At 34.9% G+C, this 18,250-nt stretch overlaps 1 protein-coding gene across 1 annotated transcript in view; it reads right to left on the bottom strand.

Moving 5' to 3' along the window:
* STRN3 (striatin 3) overlaps window positions 1–18,250 on the bottom strand; it is a 108,778-nt gene that overhangs the window by 54,397 nt on the left and 36,131 nt on the right. Inside the window, 2 exon segments of the mRNA XM_077772727.1 lie at window positions 860–933; window positions 1,391–1,494. Of these exon segments, the coding sequence (XP_077628853.1) occupies window positions 860–933; window positions 1,391–1,494 (178 nt within the window).

Genomic DNA, 18,250 nt, shown 5'->3' with positions numbered 1-18,250 from the left:
ACTGCATATCCAAATAAAGATACACTTTTTTCTTGTCTTAGTAACCATAATCCAAGAACAGTATAGAATTCAATTTGAATGCACCATGAAAATATGTATGAGTTCTAAATCTACCTGAGAAATAAATAAGAAATTGATAACATTCCAAATATGCATAATATAAATCAAAGTATTCCTTATTTATTGTTAGATGTTTAGACTACTCAAATTGTAATCATAAAGAACCCTAAAGTTAACATTAAACTGTTAGCTTTTTCCTATATCCAGCCCTCTCTTCTCAGCATAACTGTTCATCAGATACTACTCTCACACTCATTATCTATTTAGTTTAGTGTAAAATGCAAGATTTTGTATAGTGAAAGATGAAGTAGTGAAGATTCTTTTCCTTCTCTTATCCCTAAAGGGCTGACTATGAGGTTTCCAAATTCAGTCAAATTTCCAGTTTTCAGAATTAAACTGTGTTAATCACAGCTTTTCCAGATAAAAAGATCTTTGTAATAATAAAAAATTAAACTTTTATAGGATGGGACAAGAACTACCTACAAGTGTAGAAAGAAATATTTCATTATCTTTTACTTCTAATATCAAAATGCACTCACAATTTTATACAGATTTCAACACAAGGAAAAATAGGATAAACAACCTCAAGATTTAGATACAGATAAAACTATTTACTTTTATTCATTTATTATTTTCCCCAAAGTACTAGGTATTATTGCAGTGGTCAACCATCTGACTAACCAATACTATCAAAGCAAAATGAGGGTGAAGAAAACATGTCTGTTACATAAAAATGACCGTAAACCATTTTTTTTCTTGAATTGGGTCAGAAGAAGGTTAACAAAAGAATCCAGTTTACCTGATTCAAAGGTTGGCATTTTCAAATCACCTTGGTTCAGTTCTGTGCCATATTTTAATTTGTGATATTTTGCCCTGAAAATTTAATAATAAATTGTTGAAAGAAAAATTTATTTTCCTTTTCTACAGTTAAGTAAATGCTGGTATATATTTCTCTGATAACATATAAAACATAATATGAATATCTGCTTTTTAAGCTTTACTTGCAAAGGAAGTTAGAGAAAAAAGTGTACTGCTATGTAAGAAAAAATGTAAATTATCCAATTAACCTATACACTTGAGTGAAGACAATTTTTTTTCCTAATCTTTAAAGAAAAATAAAACTCCAAAACTTAGATTTTATAACAAATTATATTACTTCAATTTTAGAGATTTAAATCTTTTCTTTTCCCTTATAAGAATCAAATCAAAGTATCATCTTATATTTTGGGCAGGGTTTCCTATCTTTCAAAGAATTTTCAAATATAGTGCACACTGGTATAAAAGAGAATATTGTTCTACTTTACATTATAGGAAAATGAGGCACACATACCTTTCTTGTTTTAATGCATACTCCAACATCTTTATTCTTCTTACTAAATCCTTCTTCAAGTTTTCTTGTCCTTTTCTTTCTCCTTGCAAAAATGCTATTCGGGCCTAAAAATACAAAAGGTTCATTTATTTTCATTTTTTCTTAATAATGCATTAAAAAAAGAAAACAATAAATAGTAACAACCTGTTCAGGACAGCAAGATTTTAAAATTGATAGAGGCAGTCAATCAAACTTTGTTAGGTAACAAACACAATTACTTCAAAAATCAACATAACTATAAATCAGCTATTTGCTTATAATCCTAAGGTCTGTAATATTAACACTTTTACCATAACGATAAAAGGAAGTTTTATACATAAAAACTGAACCTACTTAACATAAGTCACAAAAAAACTAAAACAATATTATTTCACGTTTTAACACTTTTATTATTGAGAAACAGAGGATGAGCATGAGAGGGGCAGAGAGAGGGGGAGACACAGAATCTGAAGGAGGCTCCAGGCTCTGAGCAGTCAGCACAGAGCCCAGTGCAGAGCTTGAAATCACAAACCATGAGAGCATAACCTTAGCTGAAGTCAGACGCTTTACTAACTGGGCCACTGAGGCACCCACAAAAATATTGTTTTCTTAAGTAAATAGTTTTCTCCAAATAAGATGTTTGTTTCAAAAAACAGTAACATTACTTCAAAACCATTTTTGTGTTCAAGAAATACTTAAAGATGTGTAATCTTTTCTATTCTACACACCCACTCCAAATTGTTTCAATGCTTGAAACAGTAATAGTAGAGTACTGCAGATTATTTAAGTAAAGCCACCATATGTTCAAAGAACGCATTACTTTCTGTTGTCATTTTTCTACTATAAGAGGAATTATTTTCTTTTCAATTCCCTTATTTCCTGTGAAAGACAGCTCTCCTATCTTTTCCTGGTCCTTTATATTGTCAGCCCCCTTTATCCACCTGACACTAAAAGTGATGTTTAAAGAGCTTGACATCTGTATGGAAACATTTGCCATTATGTACACAATTACAATAAAACTAACTTTCACATGAGGGAGAATATCCTTGCTGAGAGAACCCACAGGGGTATTTATTAAGAAAAAGTAAGTTAAGTACTTACTAGTAAGCTAAATTATAATTTTTTGTTTTTAAAAATTTTAGTGAACATTAAATCAGAACAAATGAATTCAGCTAGATGAATTAACCCACTAAGTTGGATCTGTTCTTCCAATATAGAAATACACTGGCCAGCAGACCAGCTAAATCAAATTGATTAATAAGAACATGTAAGCATTTAAACGTCCACTGCCTCAAAACAAGCTCTTCTTTATTATCCTTTAAAAACAAAATGAAATCATCGACAACTCCTTAACACCTATGAAGTTAGATAACTACATAATACTTCCAAATACAAATTTCAAAATAAAAATAAAACATCTGGGAGGAATGGTAACTATTCAGAACCTAACAGTCTAAGATCCTAAAGAGAAAAGTAGCACTTAAGCAAAATGTAAAAGGTTAATTTCATCACACAGCTTCAAGAAATTCTGATTAAGTTTTTTGCCTGCACTTTCTTTTTCTCACGATAGTACTTGCAACATACAAAGACAACACCATTACAGTATTATTGACTATATTATCTATGCCAGACTTTTCATTGCCCTAATTTACCAATTCTATAACTGCAAGTTGTACCACTTAAACCACTTCACCTATATTCAGCCCATTCCCCAACCTCCTCTCCTCTGGTGACCACCAGTTAAGTCTCTGTATTTATGATTCTGTTTGTTCAATTTACTATGTTTTTTAGATTCCACGTAAAAGTGAAATCATGTCACATTTGTCTTTCTCTGGCTTATTTCACTTAGCATAAACCGTTATAGGTCCATCCATGCTGTTGCAAATGACAAGATCTCATTCTTTTCATGGCTGAGTAATATTCCATTGTCTTTACCTGTTCAACTATCAGTGGAGATTTAGGTTGCTTCCATATCTTGGCTACTGAAAATAATGCTGCAATAAACCCAGGGGTGCATATATCTTTTTCTTCTTTTTAAAATTTTACTGATTTTAAAAAAAATTTACATCTAAGTTAGTTAGCATATAGTGCAACAGTGCAACAGGAGTAGTTTCCTTAAGGTCCCTTACCCATTTAGCTATCCCCACCCCCCAAACTCTCCAGTAACCGTCTGTTTGTTCTCCATATTTAAGAGTCTCTTGCATACATCTTTTTCCAATTAGCATTTCCATTTTCTGTAGATAAATACCCACTAGTGAAATTAATGGATCATATGGTATTTCTATTTTTAATTCTTTTCATTAAAAAATTTTTAATCTTCTTTTGAGAGAGATAGACTGAGTATAAGAAGGGGAGGAACAGAGAGAGACACACACACACAGAATCTGAAGCAGGCTCCAGTCTCTGAGCGGTCAGCACAGAGCTCAACATGGGGCTCAAACTCACAAACCATGAGTTTATGACCTGAGCCAAAGTCAAACGCTTAACCAACTGAGTCACTGAGGCACCCCTCTATTTTCAATTTTTTAAAGAAATCTCCAGCTTGTTCTCCACAGTGGTTACAGCAATTTACACATTCCCATCAATGGTGCATGATGGTTCCCTTTTCTCCATATTCTCACCAATACTTGTTATTTCTTGTCTTTATGATATTAGCCATTCTGACAGGTCTAAGGCAACAGGTCACTACGGTTTTGTTATCCATTTCCCTGATGATTAGTGATGTGACCATCTTTTCACATGTCTCTTGCCCTCATCCAAATGTCTTCTTGGAAAAGTGTCTATTTGGGTCTCTACACATTTGTGAACCAGATTGTTATCATTATTACTTTTTAATATTTTTTTTTAATTTATTTTTTTTTGAGAGAGACAATGCAAGCTGGGAAGTAAGCACAGAGAGAGAATCCCAAGCAGGCTCCACACTGTCAGTGCAGAGCCCAATGTGGGGCCTGAACTCAACAAACTGTGAGATTATGACCTGAGCTGAAATCAAGAGTTGGAAGCTTAACCAACTGAGCCACCCAGGTACCCCCAGATTGATTTTTGTTCATTTTTGAGAGACAGTACATGAGCAAGTGAGCAGAGGAGGTGTGGGGAGTTGGGGTGGGGGAGAGAGGAACTGAAGCAGGCACTGTGCTGATAGTAGAGAGCCTGATGCAGGGCTTGAACCCACAAACCGTGAGATCACAACCTGAGCTAAAGTCAGACACTTAACTGACTGAGCCACCCTGGCACCCCAGACAGCTCTTGACATTGTTGATGGTTTCCTTCATTGTGCAAAGTCTTTTTATTTTGGTGTAGTCCCAATAGTTTATTTTTGCTTTTGTTTCCCTTGCCTGAGAGAACATATTTAGCAAACCGTTTTCTCCTGTTTTCTTTCAGGAGTCTTATGGTTTCAGGTCTCATGTTTATGTCCTTAATCCATTTGCAATTTGTTTTGCGGATAGTGAAAGAAATTGGTCTCCTTTCATTCTTCTGCATGTAGCTATCTGGTCTTCCCAACACCATTTATTGAAGACACTATCTTTTCCTCACTGTATACTCTTGCCTCCTTTACCATAATTAACCATATAAGTATGGACATATTTCTGGGTTCTCTATCCTGTTCCACTGATCCATGTGACTGTTTTTATGCCAGTACCATACTGTTTTCATTACTATAGTTTTGTAGTGTATCTTGAAATCTGGGATTGTGATACCTCCAGCTTTACTCTTCTTTTTCATGACTACTTTAACCATTTGGGGTGCTTTGTGGGTCCATACAAATCTTGGGATTGTTTGTTCTAGTTCTGTTAAATACACTATTGGTACTTTCATAGGGATTATACTGGATCTGTACACTGGTCTGAGTAGTATGGACATTCTGACAATATTAATTCTTCCAATCCATAAACATGATATACTTTCCCATTTGTGCGGTCTTCAATTTCTTTCATCAGTATTTTCTAGTTTTCAAAAGACAGCTCTCTCACCTTCATGGCTAAATTTCTTCCTAGGTATTTCATTCCTTTTAGTGCAATTGTAAATGGGATTGTTTTCTTAAAATTTCTTCTTCTACTGCTTCATTATTAGTTTATGTAAATTCAACAGAATTCTGTAAATTAATTTTGTATCCTATGACTTTACTGAATTTATTAGTTCTGATAGTTTTTGAGTAGAGTCTTCAGGATTTTCTATATATAGTATCATGTCATCTGCAAATAGTGATGACTTTACTTCTTCCTTACCAATGTGGATGCCTTCCCCCTGTCCCCAACTTCTGGTCTGAATGCTATGTGTAGGATTTTCAGTTGTATGTTCAATAAAAGTGACAAGTGAACACCCTTGTCTTGTTTCTGATCTTAGTTGTGGCCTTGTATATTAGTTGTGGTCTTGTCATATATGACTTTTATCATGTTGAGGTATGTTCCCTCTAAACATACTTTGTTGAGTCTTTATCATGAAAGGGTACTGAATTTTGTCAGTAGAATATCAGCAGATGCTTTTTCTGCATCTACTGAGATGATCATATGGGTTTATCCTTCATTATGTTAAGGTGATACATCATATTTATTAATCTGCAGATACTGACCCATCCTCATATTGACTGGTTAAAAAAACAAAAACACAAAACCATGAATCACATACTGTGAAAGCATTATGTGATTCCACTTTCCAGATCTTCTAAGCATTCTACAATTAGCAGGGAAGAAATGCAAGAAGCTCATTTTATTCTGCTCCTTTAAATCGATAATCAGTGATTTTCCAACGAGAAAGGCACTGAAACTACCTACGTGTAAGTCATAGTGTCCTCTTAGGGATTTAAAAAACATAAAACAAAAAACAAACAAAAATAACTACACAGTGGTAATGCTCCCTATTAGAATCTACACTATTGTGTATGTGCTACCGAAGCAGGCACTACAATCTTACACTATTGTGAGAATTCATTTTCATTTCTTGCCTTAGCATTCATTTTCATACTAAAAACAACCTATATGCAGAGAATCTAGTAAATTAAACAAACAAGAACAAACTACACACAAAAACAAGAATCCCACAGCAGCTTCTGAAAAGGAGTTGAAGAAAGATAATTCACAAACACAAAGGACAAAAAAAAAAAGGTGAGAATTCATTAAGACAGTATGTTTTAAAGGACATATCCTAACTCAAGGATGGGGGTAAAATGCAAGTATCAGATATGACTACTGGTCATACTACTTATGACCGTGTATCACAAAGTGTCTATATAGATATTCTGAAAAGGTAAAGATTATGTCTGACAGTGATTTTTTAAAAAGACCAATTAAATAAGAGACAACCTTTAATAAGTTAATAGCAATGAATTCTGAGCTATTTTTAAAGGACATAATGCACCATAAGTAGCAGCGTCTCAGCAAACAAACACTAAAAAGTAACGACAGGGGCACCTGGGTGGCTCAGTCAGTTAAGCATTGGACTTCAGCTCAGGTCACTGATGTCGCAGTTTGTAAGTTTGAGACCTGCGCCTGGCTCTTTGCTGACAGCCTGGAGCTTGGAGCCCGCTTTGAGTTCTCTGTTTACCTCTCTCTGCCCTCACCCCACCCCCAACCCCAGCTCTCTCTCAAAAGTAAGCATTAAAAAAAGTAACCACAAAAAAATAGGCACAACATAGTACAATGGCCATCAAAAACAAAAGCATCTAGGAATAAACAAAAATGTGCAAAATATCTGCACAAAAAGCTGCAATCTGTACAGAAAAGAATCTAAATGGACTAGCAGACTCATAAAAATAATTTTCATGCAAACTAAGAGTTAATTAGTAATTCCAATCAAACTTTCAGTGTGTGTGTGTGTGTGTGTGTATAGAACTTGACAAGCTGATTCTAAAATTTACCAAAAAATTCAAATTATCAAGAACAGGCAAGACAATTGCCAGGGAAGAAGTGGCAGAACTTGCACTACCAGAAATTAAGATGGTTTCTGAGGAACGCCTGGGTGGCTCAGTCAGTTAAGCATCCGACTTCGACTCAGATCATGATCTCACAGTTCATGGGTTTGAGCCCCGCTTTGGGCTCTGGGCTGACAGCTAGCTCAGAGCCTGGAGTCTGCTTCTGACTCTGTGCCTTCTCTCTCTGCCCCTCCCCTGCTGATGCTGCCTGCCTGCCTGCCTCTCTCTCTCCCTCTGTCAGAAATAAAACATTAAAAAAAAAAAAAAAGATGGTTTCTGAAACTAGGGAAATTAAAACAGTGATAGGTACAGGGATAGACAGATAAAAAATTAAACAGAAATCCCAGAAACAAACTAATATATATGAAGTCACATAATTTATGAAAGTAGAAGTTTACAACATCAAGGAAAGAATGGAAACATCAAAAATTATGCTTAAAGGAGTGACTGGGTGGCTCTGTCAGATGAGTGTCCGACTTCGAGTCAAGTCATGATCTCATGGTTTGAGAGTTTGAGCCCCACGTCAGGCACAGTGCTGACAACTCAGGGCCTGGAGCCTGCTTCAGATTCTGTCTGTCTGTTTCTCTCCCTCTTTCTGCCCCTTAGGCTCAGTATACATGGTAAACACATAGGGAAGGAGAGATAAAATAAAATTTCTGCCTGACATACCAGTTGCAGGATTATAGACCTAAATGTGAAGGCAGAATAATAATGTTTTTAGGATCTAATAATATATCTTCAAAATCTCAGATTGAAGAAACAATTCTTGAGCAAGACAAAAGCGCTAACCATAAAGAAAAGGATGAATAAATCATTACCATTTAAAAAGTTCTGTTCAAGATACAGCAGGGATTAGTAACCTACCTCAGGCTTATTTTTGGATTTCCAGAGTCAAAAATGGCTTTTTAAAAAACAATAAATGAAAGAATATGTAACACAGACCCAAAACATTGCTCATAAAGCCCAATACATTTACTATTAAAGTCTGTAAACCTTCTATACTATTATCAGACAAAGAAAGATTTTGTGTGTGTGTGAATTTATTTTATTTTTTATTATTTTTGAGAGAGAGAGAGGAGCCTAAGTGGGGGAGGGGCAGAGAAAGGTGGGGGGACAGAGGATCCAAAGTGGGCTCTGCACGGACAGCAGTGAGCCTGATACAGGGCTCAAACTCATGAACAACAAGATCATTACCTGAGCTGCAGTTGGACACTCAACTGACTGAGTCACCCAGGCAACCCAGACAAAAAATATTTTAAATCAGGGGCGCCTGGGTGGCTTAGTCGGTTAAGCATCCGGCTTTTGCTTAGGTCATGATCTTGCGGTTCGTGGGTTCGAGCCCCGCGTCGGGCTCTGTGCTGACTGCCAGCTCAGAGCCTGGAGCCTGTTTCAGTCTGTGACTCCCTCTCTCTCTGACCCTCCCCTGCTCACACTGTCTCTCTCTCTCTCCTAGAAATAAATAAAACATTAAAAAAATTTAAAAAAAAATATTTTAAATCAAAACAGATTGCAAGAGACAAAGGGCATTATACACTACCAAAAAGTTCAATACAGCAAGAAGATAAAACAATTATAAATATTTATGTACTTAATAAGATGATCAAGTATATGAAGCAAAATTGAAGGGAGAAATAATTTCACAGTAATACCTAGAGACTTCAATATTTCATTCTTAATAAAAGGTCAGAGAATCAGAAAGAAGGGAACAGATCTTCAACAACACAATAAACCAACTAGATCTAACAGATGTATTATACAGAACACTCTACCCAACAAAAGAATACACATTCTTCTCAGCACACATGGGACACTCTCCAGGATGGACCATATGTTCATGCAAATTAAATCTCAACAGATTTAAAAGATTAAAAAAAAATTCTCTAACTATAATAGAGAAAAAGAATCAGTAACAAAGAAAACTGGAATACTCACACATTAGTGGAAATTGAACAACACACTCTTAAATCACAAGGAAAATAAGGAAACGCTCAGGAATAAAAATGAAGGGGCGCCTGGGTGGCTCAATCAGTTAGTTGAGCGTCCCACTTTGGCTCAGGTCATGATCTCACAGTTCATGGGTTCAAGTCCTGCGTCGGGCTCTATGCTGACAGCTAGCTCTGTGCTGACAGCTAGTCTAGAGCCTCTTTCAGATTCTGTGTCTCCCTTTCTCTCTAACCCCCCTGCTCCTGCTGTCTCTCTCTCTCTCTCTCAGAAATAAATAAAACATTTAAAAAAAATTTTTAAAGGAATAAAAATGAAAACACAACATATCAAAACCTATGGGATGCAGCAAAAGCAGCTCTGAGGGGAAAACTTAGAGCTATAAATGATTATATTAAAGAAGGTATACCATATAATGATTCAAGAATTCTACACATTACTCAGTGCTCATCATGACAAATGTACTCTTAAAATCACTTTAAATGTGAATTTAAAGCCAATGAAAAGATACATTCTTAGAGAGCACGTTCGTATGATTTTTAATCTTTTAAATTTGTTGATGTGGGTTTTATGCTTCAGAATGTGGCCTTTACTGGTGAATGGTCCATACAGGCTTGAGAAGAATGTGAATAGCCTTGTTGGTTAAAATATTCTACAGATATCAATTTTCTACTTTTCTGTATGTTAGAATTGTTAGTTGCTAATACAGGAGTGTAGAAGTCTCCATCTATAGTAGTGATTTAGTCTATTTCTCTATGCAGTTTTATCAGTTTTTGCTCTCAGATTTTGACACACTTTTGTTAGGGCATACATATTAAGGATTATTATGTCCTTTTGGAGAACTGACCCCTTTATCATTATGCAATGTATCTTTTTATCCCTAACTATTTAGCTTGGCCTAAAGTCTGCTTTATTTGAAATTAATGTAACTGCTTCAGCTTTCTTTCTTTTTTTACGTTTATTTATTTTGAGAGAGAGCAAGAGAGCATAGAGGAGAGGCAGAGAGAGAGAGGGGTGCTCAGCATGTTGCCTGATGTAGGGCTCTATCCCACTAACCATGAGATCATGACCTAAGCTGAAATCAAGAGTCAGATGCTTAACTGACTGAGTCACACAAGTGCCCCAGGATAGAAGGTATTTAAAACAAATTTAAAGTATTTTTTTTACTAAAGAAACAAATATAAAACTTATTAAAATTTGGAGGATGTATAAAAAGCAGTGCTTTCAGGGAAATTTATAGCAGTCAAAGTATGTTTTTGAAAAGAAGCCCTAACACNACTTGACAATAAACTATTTGTAAAAATATATATATATATATTTGTAAAAAATATATTTGTAAAAAATATTTGTAAAAATATATATTTTTTTACAAAAAAATATGTATATAAAGGGTCATATTTAAAAAGAAAGAAAGAAAGAGAAAGAAAGAAAGAAAAGAAGCCCTAAAACCAACTATTTAGCTTCCATCTTAGGACAGTAAAGAAAGAAAAGCACTATAAACTTACAGAGAGCAGAATAGAAATTAGAACAGAAATCATTAGAATTGAAAACAGTAAACCAATAAAGGGTATCAATGAAATTGCAATGACATGGATGGAGCTAGAGTGTATTATGCTAAAGGAAATAAGTCAGGCAGAGGAAAATACTATATGATTTCACTCATATGTATAATTTAAGGAACAAAACAGATGAATAAATGGGAAGAGGAAAAGAGAGATAGAAACAAACCATAAGAGACTCTTTTTGATAGAGAGTTGACGGTTGATGGAGGGAGGTGAGTGGGAGATGGGCTAAATGGGTGATGGCTACTAAGGAGGGCCCCTTGTCATGTTGAGTATTAGGTGCTATACGTAAATGATAAATCACTGAAAACAATATTACATTATATGCTAATCACATAAAATTTTGAAAATATCATTGAAACAGATTCTTTGAAAAGATCAACAAAATAGAGTAACATCTAGCCACCTCCAGCCAAGCTAACCAAGAAAAACAAAAAAGTAGCGAAGATAGAAATAAGTATCAGAAATGAAGGAAACATTGGGGCGCCTAGGTGGCTTGGTCAGTTGAGCATCTGACTTTGGCTCAGGTCATGATCGCATGGTGGTGAGTTCGAGCCCCATGCTGGGCTCTATGCTGACAGCTCAGAGCCTGGAGCCTGCTTGGGATTCCGTGTCTGCCTCTCTCTCAGCTCCTTCTCCAATCTCTCTCTCTCTCAAAAATAAACATTAGAAAATTTTTTAAAAAAGAAAAAAGAAAAAAGAAATGAAGGAGGTGTCATCGTTATAAATCCCATGGACAGTGAATGGAAAATAAAGGAATATTATTAACTCTAGGCCCACAAACTTGATAACTCAGATTAAATGGACCAATCCTTGAAACACAATCTACCAAAATTCACACTGGAGAAACAGATCATCGGAATAGGCCTGTATCTATTAAAGAAATTCAATCAATAATTAATTATATTCCAAATCAGAAGTCATCAGGTCCAGATGAATTCACTAATGAATTTAAGAAAGTTTAAGGAAGAAATGATACCAGTTCTCTATCACTGCAACCAGGACACAGAATCAGAAGGTACACTTGCTAACTTACTGGATGAAGGCAGCATTACTCTAATACCAAAACCAAACAGACATCACAAGAAAGGAAAACTACTAATACCTCTTTCATGAACAAATATGCAAAATCCCTCAACAATTTATTAGCAAATTGAATCCACAAAGAACTATATAACAAGTGAAATTTATCTCAGATATGCAAGACTGGGTCAACATTTGAACATCTATTACTATATGCTATTATTATTGGCCAATTATGTCCAAAAAGAAAAACTGTATGACCATATTAATATATGCACAAACAGCATTTGACAAAATCAGTTACCCATTCAGGATAAAAAACTCTCAGGAAACTAGGGATAGAAAGGAACTCTTATAACAATAATCTACCAGAACCTATAGCAGCTAAATATCCTATTTAATAGTAAGAAACTAGACGCTTTCCTTCCTAAGATCAGGAACAATGAAAGGATGTCCCCTTTTATCACTCCTATTCAACACTGTACTCAAAGTCCTAATTATTGAAATAGGCAAAAAAAGAACATTTTAATTAGAATACAGAAAAGATGAGCACTGCCCTGTGCAAGGATAACATTCAAATCCACAAAGCATTCCATAAGGAAGAAAAGGAAAATTTTTAAGTATACAGATCAAGAAGGAAGGCAACTCTATTTGCGGGTGACATGTCTATGTAGAAAATTCTAAAGAATTCACCACCACCACCACCACCACAATAAACCCTTCTAGATCTAATGAGCAATTACAGCAAGGCTGCAGGATACAAGGTAAATATATAAAAGTTCATTGCTTTCTCATATACCGGAAATGAACAATACGAATTTGAAACTGAAAACAGTAATACTATTCATATTAGCACCAAAAAAGGAATATAAATAGTAGCTATAAATCCAGAAAAAGATGCACAAGAATCTACATGAGGAAAACTACAAAAAATTCTAATGAAAGAAATAAAAAATCTGAATAAATGAAGAGATATTCCATGTACATGGACAGGAAAACTCAAAATTTTGAGATGTCAAATCTTCAACTCTATCTGTAGATTCAATGGAGTCCTACAAAAGTCCCAGGAAGTTATTTTGTATATATCGACAAAATGATTCTAAACTTTATGTGGAGGGGTGTCTGGGTAGCTCATTTGGTTAAGCTTCTGACTTCAGCTCAGGTCATGATCTCATAGTTTGTGAGTTTGAGCCCCATATGGGGCTCTCTGCTATCAGCACAGAAAATAAACATTAAAAAATAAAATAAAAATAAACTTTATATGGAAAGGCAAAAGACCAAGAATAACAAACACAATTCAGAAGGACAAGCTGGAAGACTGACAATGTCAGACCTCAAGACTTACCCTGTTCATATATACAGACATACATATATACATTTATTATGTGTATATATATGCATATAAACATAGATACATATTTACTATCTATATAAATATTTAGTATATACTAAACATGTACCTCAAAACTATAAAACTTTTAGAAAATAAAAGGAGAAAACTAGGTCACTCTGTGTTTGATTATGAGCTTTTAAACACAAAAATCAAAAGCATGATCCATGGGGGAAAAAATCAAACTTTATTAAAATTGGAAACATGTCTGCTCTGCAAAAAGGCACTATTAAGAGAACGAAAAGACATACCATAGCAGCCCTATATGAAAAAACCAAGAGGTGGAGGAAACACAACTCTCCATCAGTTGATGAATAAACAAAATACATATACATACCAAGGAGTGTTATTTGGCCTTAAAATGGAAAGAAATTTTGCCACATGCTACATGAATAAACCGTCAGGACACTGTATAAAATGAGGCAGTCACATTAAGACAAATATGTATGATTTCACATCTACGAAGTATATGGAAGTAGTGAAACTGATAGTAACTGAAAGTAGAATGGTAGTTAAACAGGAGAGGGGGAAGAATTGTTGTTTAATAGGTTTAAAGTTTCAGATGTGCAAGATGGAAAAAGTTCTGAAGATATGTTTCACAACAATGTGGATATACTTAACACTACTTATACACTTTTAAAAAACTGCTAAAAAGCTTAACAGTATTTACCATCTTAACCATTTTAAGTATTTAAAAAAACTTTTTTTAAAAAAGGCGAACCAGGGGTGCCTAGATGGCTCACTTGGTTAAATGTCTGACTCTTGGTTTCGGCTCAGGTCTTGATCTTACAGTTCATCAGATAGAGCCCGGCCTCGGGCTCTGTGCTGACAACATGGACCTGCTTGAGATTCTTTCTCTCTGTCCCTCTTTCTCTCCCTGCTCCCCTGCTCACATTCTCTCTGTCAAAAAGAATAAACTTAAAAATACAGAATTCATATCCACTCCCCAAAAGGCACACCATGTAATTAAAAAAGAGAGCCTGATGGAAATATTGTAAAAAGACTTACCCTATACCAGGTCACAAGATATCAAAAAGGCCAATCAATATATGAAAGAGTTCTCAATCTCATCTGCACTCAAAGGAATACAAAGTAAAAATACCAATAAAGTAACACAATACCCAACTGGTTAAACATTTTAAATAAAATCTGACAACACAATTTTTGAGGAGGTGTGAACCAACAAATTCCTATAAATGACTAAGGGACCATAAACTGGTATAGCCTCTTTGAAAAAGTTTTTTTTTTAATCATACTGAAGATATAAATAGATTAAACCCAAAATTCCTAGATACAGACCCAAAAGAAATACATGTACATATGTAAGTACTGGGAGACATGTAAAACAATATTCCATTCCCAAAACCATTTCTTGTAACAGCCAAAGGTTGCAAACAATCTAAATAGCCATCAATTAGAGAAGAGATAAATTGTGGCATACTACTACAATGAAATACTATGGAGCAAAGGAAATGAACAAACTACAGCCACACATAACATTTATGAAGTAATACAATGTTGAGGGGGAAAGCAAGACACAAAAGACAACCTCTTATATGATTCCATTTATATAAAGTTCACTATCAGACATAACTAAACTAATACATCTGAGCAATGCACACTTAGAAACATATAAAGAAAAGCAATAAAATGATTACACAAAACCAATAGTGGTTATCCCTATGAGGGAAGGAGGCACGCAATAATTTGGAAGGACCAAGTGGTTAAGGATCCTGGCGTAATAGCAGCTCTGATTTCTTAACTTCTCCAAGAGTTATATCATGGTTGCTCTCTTTATAATAACTGACTAAACTGTACAATTATGTTTTATATACTTTTCTACAAATATATTCATATTTTTTTAATGTTTTAAAAATCATTCTTTATGGTTAGATTTAAGAGGTATATTGTTACTGTGAAGATGTGGTTAATGACCTAGGCCCTTTAGATAACAGAAAAAGGTTCCACCATGGAGTGTATAGTATTGTCAACAGAGGAAGGGCTTTTAAAAACCACAAATTTTCATTTTTTTATTTGCCCAAGTCAACTAATTTTAATGTTTTTAATTATTTGACTTTAAGATTATAAAGGTGATAATTAGCTTGAAATTCATTACTATAAATATACTGTATTAACAGAAACGAACCTTATAAATTTGTTTCTGTATCTAATCTCAGTTAATCCAGAGTAACAAATAATTTGTTTATTTTTGAGAGACAGGGAGAGAATGTGTGTGCGTGAGAGAGAGAGAGAGAGAGAGAGAGAGAGCGCGCGCGAGAGCGCGAGCACGCACGAGCAGGGTAAGGACAGAGAGTAAGAGAATGAGGAAGACACAGATTCTGAGGCAAGCTCCCGGCTCTGAATTGTCAATACAGAGCCCGATATTGTGCTCAATCCCATGAACAGTGAAATCATGTACTGTGAGATCATGACCTGAGCCAAAGTTACATACTTAACCAACTGAGCCAACCAGGGGCCTATAGAGTAACAAATTCTAATTTAANCGCTTAACCGACTAAGCCACCCAGGCGCCCCTAAAAAATTTTTTTAACGTTTTATTTACTTCTGAGAGAGAGAGAGACAGAAGGTCAGAGAGTGAGAGAGGCACAGAATCGAAAGCAGGCTCCAAGCTCTGAGCTGGCAGTCAGCACAGAGCCCGACGCAGGGCTTGAACCCACAAACAGTGAGATCGTGACCTGAGCCGAAGTCGGACGCTTAACCGACTGAGTCACCCAGGTGCCCCTCTAATGTTGTTTTTAAGACAATTTTTCTTTCTACAAATATGAGTAAAGAGGAAGAAAACTGGGATCATATTTTGTTCATCATCTGAGTTCAACAGGTTCAACAATCAGCATGTGATTATCACATGAGACCCAAAAAAAAAAAAAATTACTTAATACTGACAGATCACTTTTAAATTGCAAGACCACTAGAGGTCACCAGTGCAAAATATTCACCACTGAGCTAATACAAGCCTTAAGTTATTTCACGATTACTATAGTTTCCAAGAGTATCTTGCTTAAAACAAAGAAATACATTATTCAACAAAATCTGTTTTACTATAAGAGTTTTCTCTAAACAAAATTTAAACTAAATGCAAACAATAGAGACAAGTGATTTTTAATTTAATGATTTAAAAACATTCTTTAGAACTTTTTGGAAAACTGATATTTATATAGAAACTATAAAACCATTAACAAGCAAAACTTAATATCCCAAGGAATTAACAAAGCAAGTTTTAAATACTTTAGGTATATAAGCAAATTAAAGATAAAATCAGATTATATCAACTATTAAAAGTTCAAAACACTACATTTCTAAATAGTAGGCTCGCAAGTGTTAGTACCCTCTCCCCTAAGGATCAACTAGAATTATACAAGTGATTCTATTCTGGGATTAAGCAAGGTTCAAGTTCTGGGATTAAGCCACTATAAGTAATTTAAGATAAAAGTAAAAAGATTCAGCTGGCCCAGTGATATTTTATATAAAATGAAATACAAGATAATTCATATTTAATACAGAAGTTTCAAAACCTAGCTAAATATCAGAATCACCAAGAAGCTTAGATATTAAAACAGACATCCTTAGCCTCATAATTCAGTGTGCTAAGGTACTACTTAGAAATCTTTGTATAATCATCTAGTGATACAAAGGCAGTTCCTCATTTAACAAGGTACACTCAAATGGCATACTGTGCTCTTAATGAACAAAAAGCCTGCTTGTTATAACTTTCCAACATTATAGATAGGTAAGAATTCCAGAGAAAAGAGGAACAATAAAATACTAAAACTTCCAGAGGCAAATAAAATCTCTATTTTGTTTTGATCTCTTCTAGCAGAGCCCAGAACAAAATTTAATAAAAATACCACTCCATCCTCTAAAATCCCAGTATCATTTTTCATGGCAATAGTTGTTTTAAAGCACAGGAGATTTTCAACTATGAACTCTATGCTACTAAGTTCTCATTTATCTGGTATTTGAAAGCATTAAGTTCTAGGCAAACCCATTCTCCATTGAGGAATTATATCCCCTTTTAAGTATAATACTGTAAGCCATTTTAATGGGCTCTCTAAAAACATGTTTACTGATATTATAACTATTTTCTAAATCAGTTATAAGTACAGCATATACAAGTTCAGAGAAACTCCAAAATATTGCAAAAACAGTAATACGGTATTTTATAGCACTTACTCAGAATCAGCAGAGTAAAACTGACACATCCCCTGAGCTTCACAGAGCCACTTCTCCTATCAAAACACTACACTTAAAACATTCTACCAACTTAAAAAAAAAATGTTTTTTATGCTTATTTATTTTTGAGAGAGACAGAATGTGAACGGGGCAGGGGCAGAGAGACACACCCAGAATCCAAAGCAGGCTCCAGGCTCTGAGCTGTCAGCACAGAGCCCAGTGCACGGCTGGAACTCCTGAGCAGTGAGATCATGACCTGAGCTGAAGTCGGAGGCTTACGCGACTGAGCCACCCAGGTGCCCCAGGTTCTACCAACTTTTTAAAAAGTTTTTCAACTCTTGGTCAAATGTGTTATCTATATAACTCAAGTGCCGGCAACAAGTCTTCCCCTTCCCTCAACCATTCTATTTTGTGCTAAGTTAGGAATACAAATTCTATTTAAGCTAAAAATAAATAAACTCCACTTCTAACATTTTTTTTGTTATTTATGTACCTCTGAAAAGAGAATGAAATATTTTTTGAGATATGGCCAGGTGTAAATTACCTGGCCATATCTCAAATAATATTTGTGACTTTCGGCTTTTGTTCTGTTTTTTTTTTTTTTCCCCGACAGGATTGATTCTTCAAAAGAGTCAATAACAAGAATGGTGACTACATGAAAGATTACTACACTGTGATAAAAATCACAAAATGGTTTTCACAGCACTTTAAAATTAGAGGGGAAAAACATGATTCTTGTTGTTGGAGAGCAAACATGTTCAAGCCTGGTATGTTTCTTGAAACCATTTTTTAACTCTCAAGAGATATTTCAAATTTTATAGTAAAAA

This window comes from Crocuta crocuta, unplaced genomic scaffold (genome assembly GCF_008692635.1).
Source record: "Crocuta crocuta isolate KB4526 unplaced genomic scaffold, BGI_CrCroc_1.0 scaffold116, whole genome shotgun sequence".
In the NCBI taxonomy this organism is placed as follows: domain Eukaryota; kingdom Metazoa; phylum Chordata; class Mammalia; order Carnivora; family Hyaenidae; genus Crocuta; species Crocuta crocuta.
This window is presented reverse-complemented; position numbering and strand designations above follow the sequence as displayed.